The sequence below is a fragment of the Schistocerca cancellata genome, chromosome 1, assembly GCF_023864275.1.
Source record: "Schistocerca cancellata isolate TAMUIC-IGC-003103 chromosome 1, iqSchCanc2.1, whole genome shotgun sequence".
NCBI lineage: Eukaryota > Metazoa > Arthropoda > Insecta > Orthoptera > Acrididae > Schistocerca > Schistocerca cancellata.
In genome coordinates this window covers 161,879,738-161,901,210 of record NC_064626.1, presented here as the reverse complement: position 1 = coordinate 161,901,210, position 21,473 = coordinate 161,879,738, and the positions used below count along the sequence as shown (strand labels likewise).

At 39.6% G+C, this 21,473-nt stretch overlaps 1 protein-coding gene across 8 annotated transcripts in view; it reads left to right on the top strand.

Moving 5' to 3' along the window:
* LOC126167729 (intersectin-1) overlaps nucleotides 1-21,473 on the top strand; it is a 299,692-nt gene that overhangs the window by 54,085 nt on the left and 224,134 nt on the right. For all 8 annotated transcript variants that reach the window (XM_049920505.1, XM_049920504.1, XM_049920503.1 and 5 more), the window contains exons 5-12: nucleotides 5,556-6,140; nucleotides 8,866-8,923; nucleotides 9,026-9,199; nucleotides 11,268-11,494; nucleotides 11,898-12,048; nucleotides 20,568-20,690; nucleotides 20,827-20,965; nucleotides 21,044-21,358. In XM_049920505.1, coding sequence (XP_049776462.1) covers nucleotides 5,556-6,140; nucleotides 8,866-8,923; nucleotides 9,026-9,199; nucleotides 11,268-11,494; nucleotides 11,898-12,048; nucleotides 20,568-20,690; nucleotides 20,827-20,965; nucleotides 21,044-21,358 — 1,772 coding nt within the window. The remainder of the gene's footprint in view (nucleotides 1-5,555; nucleotides 6,141-8,865; nucleotides 8,924-9,025; nucleotides 9,200-11,267; nucleotides 11,495-11,897; nucleotides 12,049-20,567; nucleotides 20,691-20,826; nucleotides 20,966-21,043; nucleotides 21,359-21,473) is intronic.

The following is a 21,473-nucleotide window of genomic DNA, read 5'->3' as shown; positions in this document are numbered from 1 at the left end:
GCCACAATCAGGACTGCATACGACCGAGGCACACAGGGCCAACACCCGGCATCATGGTGTGGGGAGCGATCTCCTACACTGGCCGTACACCACTGGTGATCGTCGAGGGGACACTGAATAGTGCACGGTACATCCAAACCGTCATCGAACCCATCGTTCTACCATTCCTAGACCGGCAAGGGAACTTGCTGTTCCAACAGGACAATGCACGTCCGCATGTATCCCGTGCCACCCAACGTGCTCTAGAAGGTGTAAGTCAACTACCCTGGCCACCAAGATCTCCGGATCTGTCCCCCATTGAGCATGTTTGGGACTGGATGAAGCGTCATCTCACGCGGTCTGCATGTCCAGCACGAACGCTGGTCCAACTGAGGCGCCAGGTGGAAATGGCATGGCAAGCCGTTCCACAGGACTACATCCAGCATCTCTACGATCGTCTCCATGGGAGAATAGCAGCCTGCATTGCTGCGAAAGGTGGATATACACTGTACTAGTGCCGACATTGTGCATGCTCTGTTGCCTGTGTCTATGTGCCTGTGGTTCTGTCAGTGTGATCATGTGATGTATCTGACCCCAGGAATGTGTCAATAAAGTTTCCCCTTCCTGGGACAATGAATTCACGGTGTTCTTATTTCAATTTCCAGGAGTGTATTTAGGTGGAAAGCCTCCAGTCTGTTGGTAAAATTGGCTGAGTTGTGTACATGGTGTGGACATTTACCAATCAATGGTCTTAGCAAGAAAGCAAGCTGTTTGGCTAGAACATATGTGGTGGGTGTCAATATTACTCACTATAGTCTGTGCATCTTAGGAAGACCATACGGTCTTGGGGGTATGCTTGATATGTGGTCACAACCACTTGAAGGTCTCGGGAGGTAATGAGGAAGAATTCAGTAGTGCACATGTCTTCCATTGCACTTGTGCTGCAGGATTATCATCTCTTGTACTGGAGCAGTCATTGTACAGGAAGATTGATCACAACCCTACAGCACATGTGCAATGGAAGACATGTACTCTCCTTAATTCCTCCTCATTACCCCCAAAGACAATTGAGCAGTTGAGCCCACAGGGCAGCATACCACCGAGACGGTATTGATGCCCCTACATACGATTTAGCCAGACATCTTGCTTTCTTGCTGAGACCGTTGTTTGGTAAATGTTATGTCGGATACGGAACTCGACCAGTTCTATCAACAGGCTGGGGGCTCTCCACTTAACTAGTTTGGATCTTTTAGTGAGTCTTGGTGTAGTTTCTCTTTTTACAAAGGATTTTTTGATGCAAATTGGTACAGTTTCTTTCAGGTATCACTGCTTTGTTTTGGCACGCTCATTCCTCAACCTATTTTATGTTCGACCAAGAATATTGTGAACAGATTGATGGCGTTGCCGTGGGCAGCTCCTTGTCTCTGATGATGGCTAACTTTTTTCGTGAAGGATTGTGAGGAACGAGCACTTGAATCGGTAGTTCTTAAACCGACTGTTTCTTGGAGGTACATAGATGATACTTACATAGTATGTCCCCACAGAGAAGATAGGTTAATGGAGTTTTTACATCGTCTTAACTCCATCGATAACATCATTTGATTCACTATGGAATAGAGAAAGGTGTCTGTCTCCCATTCCTGGATCTGGAAGTTTTGGTTTCGCAGAAGGGTGACGGCTCTCTGGGACATTCTGTTTATCTGAAGCCCACTCACACTGATTTGTACTTATTATTCAAGTTGCAGTCACCAATCCCAAACCACGAGAGTGCTTAAAAGCCATGTACATAGAGCCCATACAGTCTTGGATGCAGATCGTGTGCCTAAAGAGCTTGCACATTTAAAGACAATGTTCAGGGACAATGGATACCTTATCCCACAAATAAACAGGGCATTCTCAGCTAAAACCAAGAACCAGGAAGAGGATAAAGAGGAGAATGCACCAGCAAAGTCCCTAACTTTTCTTCACTTCATTGTAAATACTTCCTTCAAAATAGCAAGAATCTTTAATAAGATTGAGGTGAAAGTGATTTTGCACCACCATCTAAGATTTCAGATCTGCTGGGATCAATGAAGGATAATTTGTTATTGCGAAAGCTGGGAATTTACGTAATACCCTGCCTGTGTGGTATGGTCTAGATAGAAAAAAACAACACGCACAGTGGAGAGTGCTCTACAGAACACAAACATTGCACTCGCCTTTCACAATCCAGCAAGTCTGTGATTGCGGAACATTGTATCTCCAATGGACATTCAGTGGAGTATGACAAAACTGTAATTTTGGCAACAACATCTTTTTGGGACTCCATTATAAAAGAATCCATTGAAATACCCATCACGGGAAATCTAACGAGCTGGGCAGTGGCTACCAGCTGGATAACGTGTGGAATCCTGTCATTTCCGAGAATTGCTGCAGTCTAAGACACCAGGATACTCTGATGATTGCGGCAAGCGGCAAAGCTGACACAGTGATCTTTACAGTTCCACTAGCAAATGCTTTGCCGCTGGATGGTGCGATCTATCTGCCACCTTTACTCTGATGCATACATGGCAATACTCTCAGCGTGCTGTAGAGCATGAAGCAGGGAACATACTCATCAGTGATGGCTCACGTGAAGATGATTGGCAGGTGGTCCGTCAAAATATCATGGAGTCAAGTTTACAACAGTTGGCTGCAATCCCGAAATCACTTCAAACATTTGATTCACCTGGAAAATTTTAAATTTCACAATCCCTTCTTAAACGATGCCTAAATATAAAATCCACAGCATCTCCAAACTTAGTTTCTTTCCTTAGCAGTTTGGACTGGGCGATGATGAGTCAGTGAATCAGTCTGACCCTGTTCCACCTGTTAAATTTCCAAGAACAGTAAAACAAACATTTTTTCATCTCTAACTGAGAGGCCAAATACCAATTTTCAAAGATTTAGCATTAAAAATGCTTTGGCAATGAAATGTTTTTGTAAAACTTCCACCACTTGAGAGGTTGAATTTCCAAAAAGAGTGAAACATGTATTTTTTATTTATTTATAGCTGAGAAGCCTATTTTAAATTTTCTTAGTTTTAGCTGTAAAAATGTTTTCATAATAAAATAACTTAATAAATAATCTTGTCCCCTCTTTCACCCCTTAGGGGTTCAATTTCCAAAAATACTGAAACTGAGAACTCAAATACCAGTGTTCATAGATGTAGCTTTAAAAATATGTTAGTAGTTCTTTAATAATGATATATTTTCAAGAAAAACCTGTAACCCACTATTTTACCCCTATAAGATAAATTTCTAAAAATGCTGAAACACATTTCTTTATTTCTGATTGAAACCAAATAGCAATTTTCGTAGATCTAGCTTCAAAATTGCCTTAATAGTACATTTTCAATTAGGACATTGCCTGTTACATATGGAGACTACAAACTTCAGAATTTTTGAGAACCTTTCAGAGAAGCTAAATCATAAATAACAAATAATTACTGGTGAAGTCAAACAATGGAAACTGCAGGTTGGACTATCTACAGTGTAGGAAAAGATAGATTGCTAATAAAAGGTAGATTGCTACTTATCTTAAAGATGACTCATTAAGTAGGAGACAGGCACAAGTAAGACACTTACACATAAGCTTTTGGCCACAGCCTTCATCAGAAAAAGAAAGAAAAACACACACCATTCATTCAAACAAGCGAGCACACCTAATGCACAGACCAGAATTGTGGTCAGAGCCGCTGAAATTAAGAGTCGTGTGTGTGAGGCGTGCTTACTTGTGTGAATGAGTGGTATGTGTTTCTATTTCTCTTTCTGATGAAGGCTGTATCCAAAAGCTTGTATGTAAGTGTCTTTTAATTGTGCCTGTGTGCAATGTAACGGTCACCTTTATGGTAAGTAGCAATCTAACTTTTCCTACATTGTAAGTAATTACTGGTGGTTGGGTGTGACGTCAGCAAACCAGTGACATTAATTGCTAAATCACATAGTGTGCAGCACAGCTTGCAGTAGTATTAGTAGTTCTAAAGAAATATTTGTATAAAAAATAAGGTGTTGCTAACTTTATCCACAATGTGTGTGTGTGTTTTTGATACTGATGACAAAATTAGCTCCATTTAATTTCATTTATTCCAGTGTGCAGGGCTGTTAGTGCACCACATTTTTTAGTCATCTAAGTATACATTTTTGCGTGGCATGGAATTTAGTACATTAACTGATGCCCCTCCCTACCTCCAATGTGCATCATGTGTTCTCAACTTCTCAGGTGCTCAATAATTTTTACATCAAAAATTTTTGTATGTTGGGATATGTTTGTATGTTGTCTTCACACACACGACGAGGAGTTATCCAATGCTCCTCTTAATATTTCACCCTTACAGTGTGGTTATGCTATTACATAAGACAGCATCATGATACGCAAAAACCAGGATAAATTCTAGATAATTAGCATTGTTTGCAATGCAGTGCCAATAGACATCAATAGCTCCTTGCTTTCCTAATAAGAAATGGGGGGTAACAAAGAAAACTCTTTGTTACCTTCGGCTAGCTACGTCACATAGAAAACATATTAGGGTGTTTATTAGTGTGAGGACCAATATTTTATTCAACATTTATTTACTTAATAGCATGTGCACTAATGCAGTAGTCACAGAAAAATTAGTGCAAGGAAACACATTTATGAGAAAAAGCATAATTTGAAAATACCAGTCACATGCCTTTCATGTGCTTTTGCTTAAAACTAACATAGCATGAAAGACAGACAGTGAATTTACGGAACAGGAAGCACTGCTGACATTTTAGTTACAATGGGATCCACAGCTACCACAAATTGGCTGACTGATGACATTCTGCCACACTTGCTGTCACAAGATGTATTGAAATATCCATTTATTTTGCTTTTGTAACTGTGCAGTCGTGGCAGAGTGAAGGAATTTTCTGATGATTATGTAGTAGAGCCCATTGATACACTGCTTTAGTAATTTTTATTTTTAACATCACTAAGCGTGTTGCTCACATCATCTTCATGTAGCTTAAGGTACTTTCACATACACCTTAAGCTGATGGCACAACATATCGAAATGTGTAATGGCATTAAAAATAAAAACAGCTGACTGAAGCAGTGTACCACTAATTTTCATGTATTATCTAATCAGTCACAGCCCCTAACAAGCAGTCAGTTATGGACAAGATATTTGATGGCCCATTGAAAGAACATACTTCAGTTAGTCAAAGCATTCATCAAATCAAACAATGGTAGAAAGTAGGGGACATGTTAGACTTAACAATTAAATGCAAGACACCAAGTACGTCTCAGACAGCAGTGATGTAGCATACCACTCAGTATTAATAAGAATATACTATCCATTACAAAAAAGACATTTCAATCCATCGAACAGCAGAAAGGTATTCAAAAGCAATGAGGTATATGTGCAACTGAAAATATACTCATTTGGTTTCTGTGTATGAGAGTTCAGATAATTTTAATTATTTTACAGTTTTGTTTGATGGAAAAAGGAATAGGGAAGAGGCTACCTATTTTTCCAACGTAACTCTTATGTGAATGGAATGACTGTTGTGTACATGGAAAGTTTTGTGTTACAGTGGCCTTGGTGAGCAGTTCCCTTCTGCAGAGTGCTCCATCCATTCGTCCAGCAGCTCAGCCGCCCCTTGTGGGACTGGGCAGTGCTCATGCCGCAGGGCTTTCCACTGTCGGAATGACTCCTCCCATCATGGCTACTGCACAAGCCCCACTACATACATCTGTAATGCCTCCAAGCAGCATCCCCAGCATGGTACCACCAATGAGAGCACCTCTGGCACCTGGAGCACCTGTTCCTCTCGTACAAACTGCCAGCCTACCCCTAGCAGCAGGCAGCAGTTTACCACTTGCACCGGGTACCAGCTTACCACTTGCATCAGGCACTGGCTTACCACTTGCACCAGGCACCAGCTTACCACTCGCACCAGGGACTGGCTTACCCCTTGCACCAGGCACCAATCTGCCCATCGCATCTAGCACGAATGTTCCGCTTGCATCAGGTTTGACAAGTATCAGCAGTACACCTTCACTGGTGATGCCAGCAACTGTCCAGACTTCTGTTCCGATGGGTGTACCTCTTACGCAGCCTCTCACTAATGGGTCCATATTAACTGGCCAAGGACCATTGCCATCAAGGCCTCCACCAGGTAATGGAAAAGTAATTTATACCATGAACCTATTTTGTTACTGTGATAAGTGTTTTTTGTTAAGGGAAGTCATTGTCCTCCACAGGCTGTTTTTATTCTTGAAGTTAACACTTTATGTCATACTTTTGTGATATTAGCTAATTTTGCCCCCTGGGCATTTTTCAGTCTCTCTCTTTCACACTGAGAATCTCTAGTCACATATCTTATCTTCAACACATTCGTGTGAAGGCAGCTCGATCTAATGGTATCCCTAATAAAGGTTAAATATCAATGTGGTGGTAATAGGAATTGTGACGAAGGTAGCTTAAAAAATACTCAAAGGGCCAAAATTATCTAATAGTACAAAAGGATGGAATAGTGTTTTTCAAAAATGAAAATGGTAGCACAGGACAATGGCTGCTGTCAATAATTTTGCATTGGCTGTAGATACAAAGGACTAAAAGCCCTTTTCTTGAATTTAGTGTAGAGAGTGAGTTTGTTGTCTTTTGCATAGGGCTATAATATGAACTTATATTTAACATTTTGCAGTTAGACTTTATATATACTAAAAGATTCAATGCTGTTTTCACAAATAAGAATCCCTTCCTTGACATTTGTTGGGGGGGGGGGGGGGAGGGGGACAAGAAGATGGTAAAGATATGAAACAAGTTACTCAGAACACACCATTTATGGCAGAACAAAAATTGTGTTAAGGAAAATGAGCATAGTGTGTTGTAAAATAGATGGATTATTTTGCCACCTCCTATGTTTCTCACTCTTTATTTCTACACCCTATTCCATTTTGCCTAGTTGTTTACCTTTGAATAACAAAAATGGAAATTCCTGGATGAAAAAATATGTAAAATAAGGAGAAAGCAACCATTTACCTGTAAAGGAGTGGTGCACAGCACACACAAACACTTAATAGAAAGTGTTTAACACTAGCTTTCGATCTCTTGGTATTTTTCTAGTAAGAACTTGAAAGCTAATGTTACGCTTTCTGTTATGTTTTTCTGTGCACCATGCACCAATCCTCTGTAGGTAAGTGGTTTCTTTTGCTATATTTTACATGTTAATCTTTGAAGTCTTTTTCCCATTTTTTCTTAGTTTCTTGAAATATACAGTATGATTTTGGAAGTATTAAAAAAATCGTGGATGTTTCTCCAAAACTGAACATATATATGGGATCATACCAAAATATAAAACATTGAAATTTGAAGCCTTTTGTGCCAGAATTTGATTTTATGTACCATTGAACAGGAAACTTGTTTTGTTGTTGCTGTTGAACGTAGCAGAATTACTGACCAGTCATAGCTTCATTGTGTGCTTGAATTTGTCTATTGAAACAGTGTAGTTATGATTTGATGGGTATTTAGACAGCTGTGGGGATATCACATGCTTCATGTGAAATCAGTTCATTAATGATAGGAATATCTTTGTGATGTAGTATGTATCCATAATCAAGGATGAAGAACATATCTCCAGGCAAAATGTTAATTATGATAATGTGACTAAACAGTTACCAAAATGTTTTCAATATTCTTACAGAGGTCATAGAAATAAAGTGGAGAGCCAGATGAAAATGGTTGTTACTACATATGTGAAATGTTTTGTGGGAGTGACTGCAATAGCTTCCACACAAACTGAAATGGTACACAAGCTACAGCCAAACTATCTTTTATAAAGACAGGCATTTAGTGAGAATTCTATGTGTATTTCTGATTAGTATGAATGTTTGGTAGTATGAATATCATGAATGATGAAACAAGATTATGTGTAAAACCCAATAGAGCTCCAAGGATATTTATGTCATAATTGAGAACAAACTTGAAAACACTAAAAATGTTTTTTTTTCTTTCTTTCTTTCTTTCTTCTAGAAATTTTTTTGTCTCTCTTTTGCCATGATAATCAGTCAGAATCACTTGTACCTAGGCTTGTTAGAACTTTGTGTGCAGAAGAAATGTGACAGCAATAGGTTGGCTGTTTTACCATTAACATACAGAATATGTTCTGACCATAATTTCTCCCTCGCATCCAATGTGGCAAGCTATGAATAGTTGTTACTGCCATTCCAATGTTTTTGGGGTTGCAAAAATATGTAATTCAGTTTAAATATAGCAAGAGTAATTTTGTGATGTTATAATCACAATCTGCACACAGTTGTGTAAAGAACTGCAGAATACACTACATCCATTATGTATTACCCATTCAGTGGAAAGTGTTTTGTAAGAGTTTTGAAAACTTGAGGACAATGGTTGTTAAATACTGTGAGAAGCGCCTACAGATAGTTGACTGTTCAGAACACTATGATCATTGTGTAGCTGTGTATGTGTGCACACGTGTGCAAGAACCTTGTATTATGTACATTACTGAAATTTTATCTCACATTTTCAGTTTCTCTTCAAAAGAATATGCATTCTGAGGAAACAAAATCCCATGAAAATAATTGTAAAAACACAGAATGGTCTGGTCATCAATAGTGGAAGTCGTTGGTTGAATAAGGAAATTATTTCTGTTCCTTCACCATATTTTTTGTGTCACTGAAATAGACCATAAGTGTTGTCATTTTAATCTGAATTTATTGCAACCGTCTGCATGTTATGAAAGCAGAAGGAACATTGCAGCAATACTGCTTTTGTACTTCTAAACTCCTCCACTGATCATTTTCACAGTGACAGTTGAAATGTAAAAAGAACTTGTATGGCATCAGTACTTTGCTTAAATCTATCTTTTTTAACTTTTTCAGTTGGAACCTCAGTGCCGCCTGCAGCTCCTCTGGAAAAAGTGGCTTCTATGGATTCACCGTGAGTTACTTGCAAAACATTTGTTAAGATAACTTCACTTAGTTGTTGCCATAGAGTTGTGAGTCATTGTATGCAAATTTAATAAATTTAATTTTCCTCAAGTTTGTCAGCAGGCTCACCCTTGCAAGAATGGGCTGTACCTCATCAGTCCAAACTGAAGTATACACAGTTGTTCAACACGACTGACCGAGCGCGGTCAGGCTATTTATCGGGGCCACAAGCGCGAAATATCATGGTGCAGACACAATTACCACAGCCTATTTTGGCCCAGATCTGGTAAGAGTTTTTTTACTCGAATGTAAAAATAATTTGGTTACATTTTAAATTTACACAGTACACGCATCCATCACACTCGACTATACTCTACAAATATACATATTACGCAATTCTTACATATTCGAATGGAAAGGTGCCAATGCGCATGGAAGTAGAACACCATTTCTGTTGGTGACTGACTCTACTGCATGAAATATCCCAGACAACATCTGTGTTTCTTGTGTAGTTAATTTCCAAGACTGTATGCCATATAATTACTATTTAAAGGGGATGTGAAGATTTTGTATGAAAGACTGCATATTTCACATGAGCCGATTAATGTCCTTTGATATGAGTATGGTGGTGGTGGTGGTAGTGGTGGTATGTTAATGATTGTTGTAGTTTGCCTTATATGTTTCTATATGCATTCTGTAAGTTGTTACATGGAAGATTCTCACAAGCAGCTAGATATCCAGATATTGGTTGTTGATCCCCCTTTGAGAACATGCCCATTTAAGCAAATATAATCTAATTTTAACAAACTGAACATCCTCCATCCCTCTTTGGGCATACATTGAGAACATCATGCACAATGTGTAAGCTACTCGTGTAAGTTGAAACAAAACCAAGCACGGGCACTGATTATTTTTTTAAATGTATGTGTACTTGTGTAGTTTGCTGTGATGTGGATTGAAGTCAGTGTGCAATAAGCATGATGTAATTGACATCAGTCAGAGAGCTGAAAACTGGCTTAAAATGTAATAATGCACAACAGGGAGTGCTTACTTCTCAGTCATGAAACTTTATACATATTTTTAACCTTGGGTCTGTGAATAGAGGGTCCGTTTTTTGGGAACAACACAATAAATAAGAAAAAAGAAAAAGTATAAAAAATACCAATGTTGAAGTATTGTTACAGAGATTTGACCTAAAATTAGGAGCAACTTGAGAGAAACTCAGTGAGGTTGGACGAACTGGTCTGGTGCCGTCAACAACAGATCACTGAGTGGGAACAGAAAAGGCAACAAAGAAAGAATCAGATGGAGATGCCACTGCAGAAAAACAAAGTCCAGTGAGTAATCTGGAGAGACAGAACCTGAGCCATAGAAAAGGCAGAGGCCAAGAGCAAATGGTGTGGTAAGACAAGACATTAGTGAAGTGAATAAAACACTGAGTTTTGTGTCACTGCATGGTGGAGTGTAAAGTTGGTAATGTTGTGGAATGGTATATGGCATCATGGCAAGGTGACAGATGTTAGCACTCATGATTTTACTACCTCCACCTAGCAATAGAGATCAAATTCCACTCTCTCCAGCAGAGTTTGTCTCGAGACTGGGATACCAGAAGCAGTGTTAAAAGTATCTTCCTTAATTTTGATAACTGTTAAGTTAGTAAAATGGGTAAATAGCGTCTCACCTACAATCCATCGTTCTTTGCCCTAATGAATGCGTTGGGCGATGACTAAGTAGGTTTCATAATAGGTAATAGTGTCTGTGAATCCATGATAACTTTAAGCTCAATAATTAAAGTAAAATGTAAGAACACTGAGATCTTGTACCCTTCTGGACAAATTCTTGTGATGAAAATTGTGTCCTATATGGAAATTTGGTTATAGATTTTGGAAGAATGCTGATGCGAGAAGTTGTGTTTGTAATGGCAAGGAGAAAGAGTAATCTTTCAACAGTACTCTATCTCATATTTGTAATAATGGAACAGGAGAAACTCAGATTTCAGAGAGCATACAAAATAGCTGTATTCAGGCGAAGTTAGTTTTGTCTTTCCTCTACTAAAGTGGCAGTATCAAGAGTTGTGTTGTTTTTTAGCTCCTAGTTGGCTATTTCTGGTCTGTATCTGGCTACAGACAGATGGTTGTTTATGTTAGTAGTAGTAGTAACTTTTTGGTTCTGCTATCTTGTTGCCCAAATATAATATATTTATAGGCTGATTGCCAACCAAGGCGGTTACTAATAATATTACAGTCAGCGCAAAAGCATTTCATTACAAACTATGAACTTGTCATTCATTGCTTATCTATTTCACTATTATTAGGACATTCAATCATGGTTGTTACATTTATGTTTTTGTTCAGGGCACTAGCAGATATGGATACAGATGGAAGACTTTCTTGTGAAGAGTTTGTTCTTGCTCTTCACTTGTGTGACATGGCAAAAGCAGGGGAGAAGCTACCTGCTGTGCTTCCTCCAGAGCTTGTACCACCAACATTCCGGAGGCAGCGACAGGGAAGCCTTACTGGAAGCATTACAGGTTCTATAGATGCTTCTGAAAATAAAGATGCTGCTGCAAGTATCTCCACTGGTAGGTTTTATTTATTGCTTATACTATTGACAAGTCATGCTTAGTTATTACATATTGCATTATGATTGCGTTTTCTTTCTTTGTACTTTTGTAATATACAGCTTTTACTAAAAGAATTTCATGAATTGTCTTGTTAGTCATTAAAAATTAGTGCTGTGCTTTATTGTCACAGTATTAGGTGGTGGTGGTGGTGGTGGTGGTGGTGGTGGTGGTGGTGATGACTATTTGGCATTGATTTTAATATGCATCTGTTACCCATTTTGTCATTTGGCGTGTGTGTGTGTGTGTGTGTGTGTGTGGGGGGGGGGGGGGGGGGTGTTAACAATATTGGGTACAAAAAAGGCTTGAACAACAACCTACACTTATGCCAAATTGTCAAAATATTATAACTATGTTTTTGCAGTTACATTTGAAGATAAACGGAAAGAAAACTTTGAAAAAGGCCAAGCAGAATTGGAGCGAAGACGTAAAGCATTGTTGGAAATTCAGCGAAAAGAACAAGAGGAACGTGAGCGGAAAGAAAAAGAAGAACAGGAAAAAAGGGAGAAAATAAGGTTTGCAATTTTTGTTGTTGGTATAATTACATTAGATAATTAAGGTATCTTTGGGAATAATACAGATTATAAGTAGATTTGCTTGATATCCGAAACAGAAGTGATGTGCTCACATTGTGTGTTGTTGGAATATTTATAGAGATTCATGTTGAATTAAAGTATTATCTAAAGGCTTTGGATGGGTGGATAGAAGATAACTGAAAAATAAGGACCACTGTCCTTGGAATGTGGGAGGTAAGTAGAAAGAAGACTGAAACTACAGTGAGGTATCTGATGTATGGGGTGACTTGAAAGAATGGGAAATTTTGAAACATATTGTGAGGTAGGTGGCATCGAATGACATGTAGAATGCTGCCTGCAGTGCCTTGCCATTTAATAAACAGAAAACATGGAACAGTGTGCAGTGTGCCTTTGTAGTAAAAGCCTGTTACAAGAATGGAAACGTGGGGACAACGCCTCAAGAATTTCAGCATCATTTCAACATCAGGCAGCATGGTTGTGTTCCCTCAGTGCGTGCAGTCAGGATCTGAGTCAGCAGTTCTGAAGCAGTGTGTTCCACATTGAAGAAGCAGTCTTCAGGGAGAGCCCGATCTGCTCATTTAGGAGACAATATTGAGGGTGTGCGAACTGCTTTCGTAAGAAGACCACGGTGCACTGCTAGATGTCACACACTCCCTCTATACAGTATTCAGTGAATACTGAAAGTGAATTTAAAGCTCAATCTGTACACACTGCAGATTTTTCAGCAACTTCAATCCAACAATCTGCAAATGTGAAGAAAACAATGTACTGAATGCATGTAAAGCTGACTTCCACTTCAGTGGCTTTTTCTATAGACAGAATTTTTGCTGTTGGTCTCGGCAAAATTGACCTCAGCTACATGAGTGTCCATGTCATTGAGCAGTGTTATAGGCCCCTACTTGTTTTGAAGATAATGATGGCTGCATGACCACTGTATCATCTGTTTGATATAGTGCTGTGATGGAAAGTTTTGTTGTGCATGAACTACCCCATTTTCATGCCAACATTTGGTTTCAACATGACAGAACAGTGGCACATACAGCACAGATATTGATGGGAGCTCTGCAACAATTGTTTGTTAACCGTGTCATTTCAAGGCACTGTGACATTGCGTGACCCCCAAGATCGCTTGACATGACAGTGTGTGATATTTATTTGTTTTTGTGGGGCCCCCCTTAAGAGTACCGTGTCCCATACTCCACCTGCTACCACTGAAGAACTTAATGGAAGAATACGAGAGGAAATCTTCGGGATTGCTGTTGAAATGTTAGGTCAAGCCCTGCATATTTTCGTATCAGGCTGCAGGAGTGTATGTGCTGAGTTCGAGCTCATCTGTCGGATATAATATTCAGGAAATACAAATGCTTGTGACATTCAATAATGGCATACTCTGTATTATACATAGACATAAATAAATATGTGTAAAGTATTTGTGCTCATCCATTAATGTCCATTCCAGAGTAATTCTGTATAATGTATTATGTGGTTGTTAGCAGATACTTAGTATGTTAGTGAATTTTTTGCACTAACAATTACCACTGTGTAGCACATTAACACAAGTAGGTATTTTCCCATATAACCTTGAATATTCAGTGGTAAGGACTCTACACAACAGTGTGTAAATGTGTTTTTTATAGCACAGGCCTTTATCATTTTGCGTGTTTTTGAAAATTTTTACAAAAGTTATCAGCAGCAGAATATTCAAATAGTTTGTTTTGTACAGGTTTGTAAAATAATCACAGTTTGGTTTTAAGAACGATTTATCAGTGTACCAGGTAATAATACCATGTTGTGTGATATTATGGAACATATTGATGACCTATGACCATTGTGTGTTAGAATCTTATAAGTTAACAGAGGCTTCTGATAATGTACAGCACAGTGTGTATTTCTATATCAGCTAGAGTATTATGAAATTCTGGTAAATTGTTTCATTCCTTTATAAACATTCATAACTTGTCTTCAACTGTAGCAGGCAGAAAATTAAAAATCTGTTGTGTCTGTGCATTACCACCTGGGGTGCAGACCGCTCTGTTCTCCTGCGATTGTATCAATGGGTCCAGACCCATTTAGACTATGGAAGTCCTGTCTGTGGTTCTGCGTCACCTTCGACGTTGCAGATACTAGACCCCATCCACCATTGTGGGATCCAACTTGCGACTGGTGCCTTCTGGACTAGCCTCGTACTTAGCCTTCTTGCAGAGGCAGGGATTCCACCACTGTGAGTTTTGCGCCAACAACAGCTGATATCTGACGCGCTCCGCATTCGCTGCACCCCAAAACACCCTAATTATGGTCTCCTTTATCCAGACACGGAGATCACCCTACCGCATTGGCGGCCACAATGTGAGCTTACCATGGCTGCCTGCATTCTGTCGCTCTTTTCTGAGCTCCAGCAATTCCCTTTACCACCTATTTTCTCCGCTCATGCACGTACCCTACATGGTGTGTCTCCCGGCCGCAGCTCTGTCTTGATCTCTCAATCGCTTCAAAGGATTCTGTCCCTCCGATGGCTCTTCACCACCAGTTCTACTGTCTCCTCAGTTCCTTTCAGGGTTCGGAAGTGATCTATACTGATGGTTCCATGGTTGCTGGCTGCACTGGTTTTGCTTACACCTAAGTGCTATGCACGGAACTTCGTTCCTTGCCAGATGGCTGTAGTGTTTTTGCTGCAGAATTGGTAGCCATCTTGCGTGCACTGGACCGTATCCGCTCCTGCTCAGTACACTCCTTCACTATCTGTAGTGACTCATTGAGCGGTTTGCACGCTATCGGCCAGTGCTTCCCTTGCCACCCTTTGGACATTGCTATCCAGGACTCCCTTTCTCTCCTTACTCAATGTGGATGCTCGGTGGTTTTCATTTGGAGACCAGGCCATGTTGGGATTCCTGGCAATAAACTTGCCGATCAACTGGCTAAATTAGCTACTACCAGGCCATCTCTTGCTATTGGCATTCTGGAAATAGATCTTCGCTCAGCATTACGTCTTCAGGTTTTGGGCCTTTGGGATGCAGAAAGGCACACAATTTCTTCGCCGAACAAACTCAGCGCCATTAAGGATTCTACAACTCCGTGGCGGTCCTCCTTATGGGCCTCTCGTAAGGCCTCTGTTGTCCTATGCCGGCTCCACATAGGCTATACTTGGCTGACTCGCGGTGATCTCCCCTCTCTGTCGTTGTGTATTGATGTTGACTGTGGCTCACATCTTATTGGACTGTTCCAACTTAGCCACCCTGCGATGGACTTTTAGCTTTCCAGACTTGCTACCCCTGGTGTTGGCCGACACTGCGTCAGCGGCGGATCTCGTTTTACGTTTTATTCGTGATGGGGGTTTTTATTGTTTTATTTAAGGGAGGAACCTTCCACCTTATCGATGAGTGGAGGGGATGGCAGGCCCTCTTGCTCCCTGCTTCGCCCCGACTGGATTGACTTCAACTGGGCTTGGTGGTTCACCCTGGCCCTCTGCCTTCCCGTTCCATTCCTTATGGGGTCTGTTATGTCCTGAGCGTCTCCCTTGTCTTCTGTGCTTCTTCCTTCACGTCCCTGTCATAGTCACTTTCTTTCCCACACCTCTTCTTCCGCCCTTTTCATTCCTTCCCTGTCAATGGTTTGTCATTTTATAGACATTGTAGTTCCCTCTTCTAATATGGGATTTTATCGGTTTTAGTTAATCTAAGGTCAGAGGGAAGGATAACCGTGTAGTTTGGTCCCTTCTCCAACCAACCAACCAACCAACCAACCATTGTGCAAAATGTCCACATCAATAAAAAAATTGAAGAGGTTGCTTATGCGTACAGATGTTCTTCCTATTCACCATCTGTACACACCATAAGGTAGCTTATGGATTATGAATGTAGACGTAGATTAAGGTTAGCAGCTCATGTTTGGAGAAGCAACATACTGCCTCTTGATTGAAATAAAATACAGCCAGTTTCTTAAAACAGTTACCAGCAGAAACTAAATGTAGCTACTTTTGTGATTAGGATATTGCCCACAGTCGGCGCCAGTGATACACCAAAACTTATTACTTTACGTACTTCCATTCTCTGATGTCATGTGGGACAATATTTTGAGACATGTTAGTTGAGATGGAAAGCCTATTTTTAATAAAAAAAAACCAGGAATCTAAACCCTAGGTGCTATTAATTCACAAAGTCCATGTACACCTCTGTACTTCAGTGTAAGGGTAAATGTTCCCATTTTGACAGACAAGACTTCTTAACACTATGAACTTGTTTAGAAGAAACAACAGTATACATTCAGTAATGCAGGAGAGGATCAATCTTCATATCAGGAAAACACCCATAAGCCATTTGTTATATATATTTGCTGCGGCACATGTACCATAGGAGTCGGAATTAAAAGGATTCCCAGCAGCAAAAGTGCAGACATACTTTCAAAAAATCATTAAAAGAAATAAACTAACACTCTGGAAAGAATAGATTGTTTGTCACCACATAGATGAGATGCTGAGCTGCAGACCACCACAATCCAAAGAACTGCTAAAATATTGAACTTTCAAACAAAGTGCTTCTGAAGTAGAAAGCACATGAGCAATCATGTGTGCTCTCTCTCTCTCTCTCTCTCTCTCTCTCTCTCTCTCTCATTAGACTGGTAATTAGCATAAAAAAAATTGCGCCATCTTACAGCTAGACACACACACACACACACACACACACACACACACACACACACACACAGTGCTACATAAATTGCACAGTTTCACAAACAGGAACCTACAAAACACCAACAGACTGATAAAAAAGTTAAAACATAAATGTACCACGAACAGCAAACCTAATATCTTTTGACATTACAAACATGTACACAAAAGTGCCAGTAGGAGAAACAATCAGCTTTAATGAAAAAACGCCTGCAGAAACAATGCAACACAACAAATGCACACATTGATGAAACTGGAGCCTTCCTAAAGGTAACAGAACAGAACTACTTCACTTTCAACAAGGTGTTCTATCTGCAGGGAGAACACCTATCAATGGATTTATTTATCAGTGGTCTACTTGCAAACATATTTCTGAACTTCACTGAAAACAAACTATTCAGTTATAATTCCAAAAGAATACAAGCTTGTTTGCTGGTAACATTGCGTGAATGACATTATTTGTTTGATAGCTGTAACAGACACTTAGATGAAACAACTACATACTGACATAGACACAGTTCACCCTAATGTAGGATTCACTATGGAGAGGGAAGCAGACATGAAGCTTAATTTTTTACGCATTGCCATACACAGAATAAACAACAATTTTAGGATATTCAGGAAACCTACAGCTTCAAATATAACCATTCGAATTGACCACAGACACACAAACTTTCAAGTTTAAGATACATGCTACACAGGCTTTACAGATCTCCACCAGACAAACTCAACTAGACACAGGATATAACACAATACGCCAGATAACCGGGGAGAATGGGTACACATCTACAGCAAAAAGCCAGAACATCAGCACATGACAAACATGGGGAATAAGGAATGCCTTACAAAGGATGCAGCAGGGCACATACTGACCTACAGCAACAAACATTCCACAGGGCGAGGAGCATTCTGAAGTAACAAGGACTAAAAGTATCTTCCCATACAAGCAACACACACAGAAAAATCTGAACACTAAGAACACATTCACAGACAAGTTTTTCAAAGCAGGAATCTTTATGGAACAGCATAATAAGCAAACTTCTTTTATCAAATATTATTAATTATGCATTATGTCATTTTATACTGTAATTTACTTAGCAGTAGTTATTAAGCAAGACTAAGTGATAGTGTCCTAATGGGACGTAACATCTGAGGTCATCAGTCCCCTAGAACTTAGAACTACTTAAGCCTAGCTAGCCTAGGGACGTCACACACATCCATGCCCGAGGCAGGATTCGAACCTGCGGCCATGGAGGCTGCGCGGCTCCAGACTGAAGCGCCTAGAACCGGTCGGCCACCAGCGGCCGGCGAAGGTGCAGCTCTCTACGCTACTCTATCCTATGCAAGCCCCTTCATCTCTGAATAACTACTGCAACCAATAATATAGTGTCCTAGCAATGTAGCCTGTCAGTCTGTATTATTATGTGCTTTGGTTGCATTGCTCATGTAGTCACAATGACCACTGTAACCGTAAATAATTATGTTTACTCATTGGCCTATATCATACGTACAAACAGTCAACTAAAATACGATTTTCTGGACCAAGTAAATAAATCAGTTAAACTGTACATTACGCCAATCTGTCTACAGAGACCAGACATGCAAAAATTGTAAAACTAGATATTCTGAATACCCCAGAGCTTAAACAGTACACACACCACTTTTGCAGATCTCGTACAAGTAAACCACCACCCAAACATCATCGAGACTGGTCTTAAAAACCTCAGAGAAAGTGGTAATCTTTATTAAAAACGCACAACAGGGGAGAACCTACAAAATCCAAATAGTGATACAAGGAAAGAAAGACTTTAATGAAAATACAACGCTGTGCAACAAAACACTGTTTGCAAGTGCAACAAAGCACTGTTTGCAACGCTCAGTGGATTATACAAAGACATTTCCCCACATAAAACGTAGCATTCAAATATCCAAAAACTGCTTCTCAATCCCCTCCATCCATCTCTCTCTCTCTCTCTCTCTCTCTCTCTCTCTCTCTCTCTCTCTCTCTCTCTCTCTCTCTCGCGCACGCACGCTAAGTTCTCCTCCAGGACAGGAGACTCACCACAGTAGTTCACATGAAACAGTCAAAATTAGTGCTCATATCTTTTCTGTTAAATACGTGTAAAGGGGGAAAACAAAGGTGAGAGTGAAGTATGAAAACAAGACATGGAAAATGGTGCATGCCATAGCTGTAGAAAGAGAGATCCTTAAAAGTTGCACAACAGGGCAGAAAATGTAAGTTCACTGACACATACACACAACCAGTACCCATAGAAAAAGTATTTCAAAAGTAAGCAAATGTCTGCATGGTTGTTTGGAATGCAGGAGGACAACATGGTTCATCTTCAGTAAGAAAGATTCCCAATATTATATTTATTAAATATGAAGAAATTTTCAGTTAAATGTTGCGCCTCTTGTGAAATGTCCAGCACAATTATTATAAGTCCTTAAAATATTAAAGTCCTGTAACTATGCCTCTGAGTAATGCCTGCATAGAGACCAGGGCTGGTCTACAATGCCTATGGAGCCTCCGCCTTGGAGACGACAGAGGAACACCAGAGCTTGTAGACTCAACGGTAACTGAAGACTTCACACGACTCGGTGCACTTAAGAGAACTGTATCTCGTAGTTCAGTGCTACGGTATTTAACGAGGTGTCGAGCAATCTCTATCCATGTACATGATGTCCATGTGTTGGCAGCTCAGGCTCCTGGCAGACCTCAGTATATTTCGTACTGCCAACCCATATAACTACAGTGCTATGAGTGTTTAGAGCATGACTTACTGATTGTGGTGAGGTACTCTATGGGGTCGCGAGTAACACCACCACAATGACCATTTTGCACATGACACACTTTCAATAAAAGAGGCCATAAAAATGAAAGAAATGTGTTGAGTTTTATAAAGGGGGCTTCATAAGTGGGGACACCCTGATAAGAGCAGTCACAATTTGTTGGAAAGATTTGATCTCAGGATAAAATAAGCTTGATGAATGTGTACAATAAATGCAGATAACAAATTAAAATGATGATTCTACAGAGTGAAAAAACCATGCCATTAACTTTTTTAATTTTCCATGTTACCTCAACATGTAGAGCCTGCGTTTATCCATCTAATGATGTGGCCTTATGTCTATCACGAGGAGAGCTTGCAATGTTACAGCTGAGCACTCTATTGTAGAGTACAAAGATTGATAAATGTATTGTAGGTAAGATGAAAGTTCATACAGTGATGATAGTCAACTGATCATTGCTGCCAATACTGAGAAGAAAATGCGCTATTTATGTAGAGGGTAAAATAGTTCACATTACAAAGACCTTATTCTCAATTTTCAAGGATGAAATTGCCCCAGCTATTACAACAGGGAGAATATTGCTCGTTAGAAGTGAGAATAATGTCATTCCACTTGACGTACTCTATAAATGATGGAGTCTGTATTGAAAATAATGTTTCTCCTAGCTTGGAAGATGAAACTAACAATAGTTAACAAAAACCTTTAACACTGTGACAAACAGCCTCCTCAACCACTAAAATTATTGGAAAAGCAACCACATTAGCATGTAAAGATATAAAAGTAGTGGACAAAATGAAAAGCCCAAAAGCCTAGTACTGAGTGATCGGATGGAATCCTTTGTGTTTTGGATAGTCGTTCCAGTTTTTATGTAACTTACCTATCGCATAATTTTGTTAAAGGACCTACAATAATTATATCATTAAATGCCTTGTGTTGTCATTGTTTCTGCATGATTCATGGGCATCAGTTTTGTACATGTTCCTGACGACTATGTTAAAATGATACCAGAACTAATTTGGCTATTTTGTGTGTGTGTGTATAGGCAAGAACAGGAGCGGCGAAGGCAGCTTGAATTTGAAAAGCAGTTACAAAGGCAAAGAGAAGCAGAACAGGAAAAAGAAGAGCAAAGGCGAAGAGCACAAGAACAACGTGAAGCTGCAAGAAGGTATATTAGAATTTGATACATAAATTTATTTTAAACTGATTGAATGCGTTTTGTTGTTGGACAAACAAGTCTATAACCACAAACTAAGTAAAGCAAGAGAAATTAGGGGTTGCTCATATTGTAAAATTCATTTCAGGGAAATGGAGCGGCAAAGGCAGCTGGAGTGGGAGAAACAGCGGTGTCAAGAATTACAACAGCGCAGGCAGAAAGAACAAGAAAAAGTTTTGCAATTAAAAGCCAAGAATCAGAATCTCAGCATTGAGTTATCACAGTTGGTATGCTGAATATATTTGATGTGTAAACTGTATTATAAATGTTAACAGGATGTATTTTAATTGCACTCACTTTTACAGAACGAAAAAGTGAAAGAATTGTCTCAGAAAATCAGTGAGACAAGGATTGGAGTGTCTGGCGTAAAGTCAACAATTGACGGGATGCGCAGTACTCGTGATTTGCAGCTTGCTGAAATGAGTGCCTTAAAGACCCGACTGAAGGAACAGAATCAAAGGCTTCTTACATTGAGTCAAGAAAAGGCAAGGCTAGAAGCTCGCAACAAGTTAAATGCAGCTGCCGATTCTGCTAATCAGGAGCAAGTAAAAATAGCTTTCACCAACAAACAAATTACACTTAAGCAGTTACGTGATAGGCTACAGGATCTCCAGAAAGAGGCAAGTGATGAATGCCATGCTATCCTACTCTGCAATATTTTTATATCTAGCTGCATCTTTGAAACTTGTGTATGCTGGTTCATTTATTAAATTAGCCTTTCAAATTAAACCCATT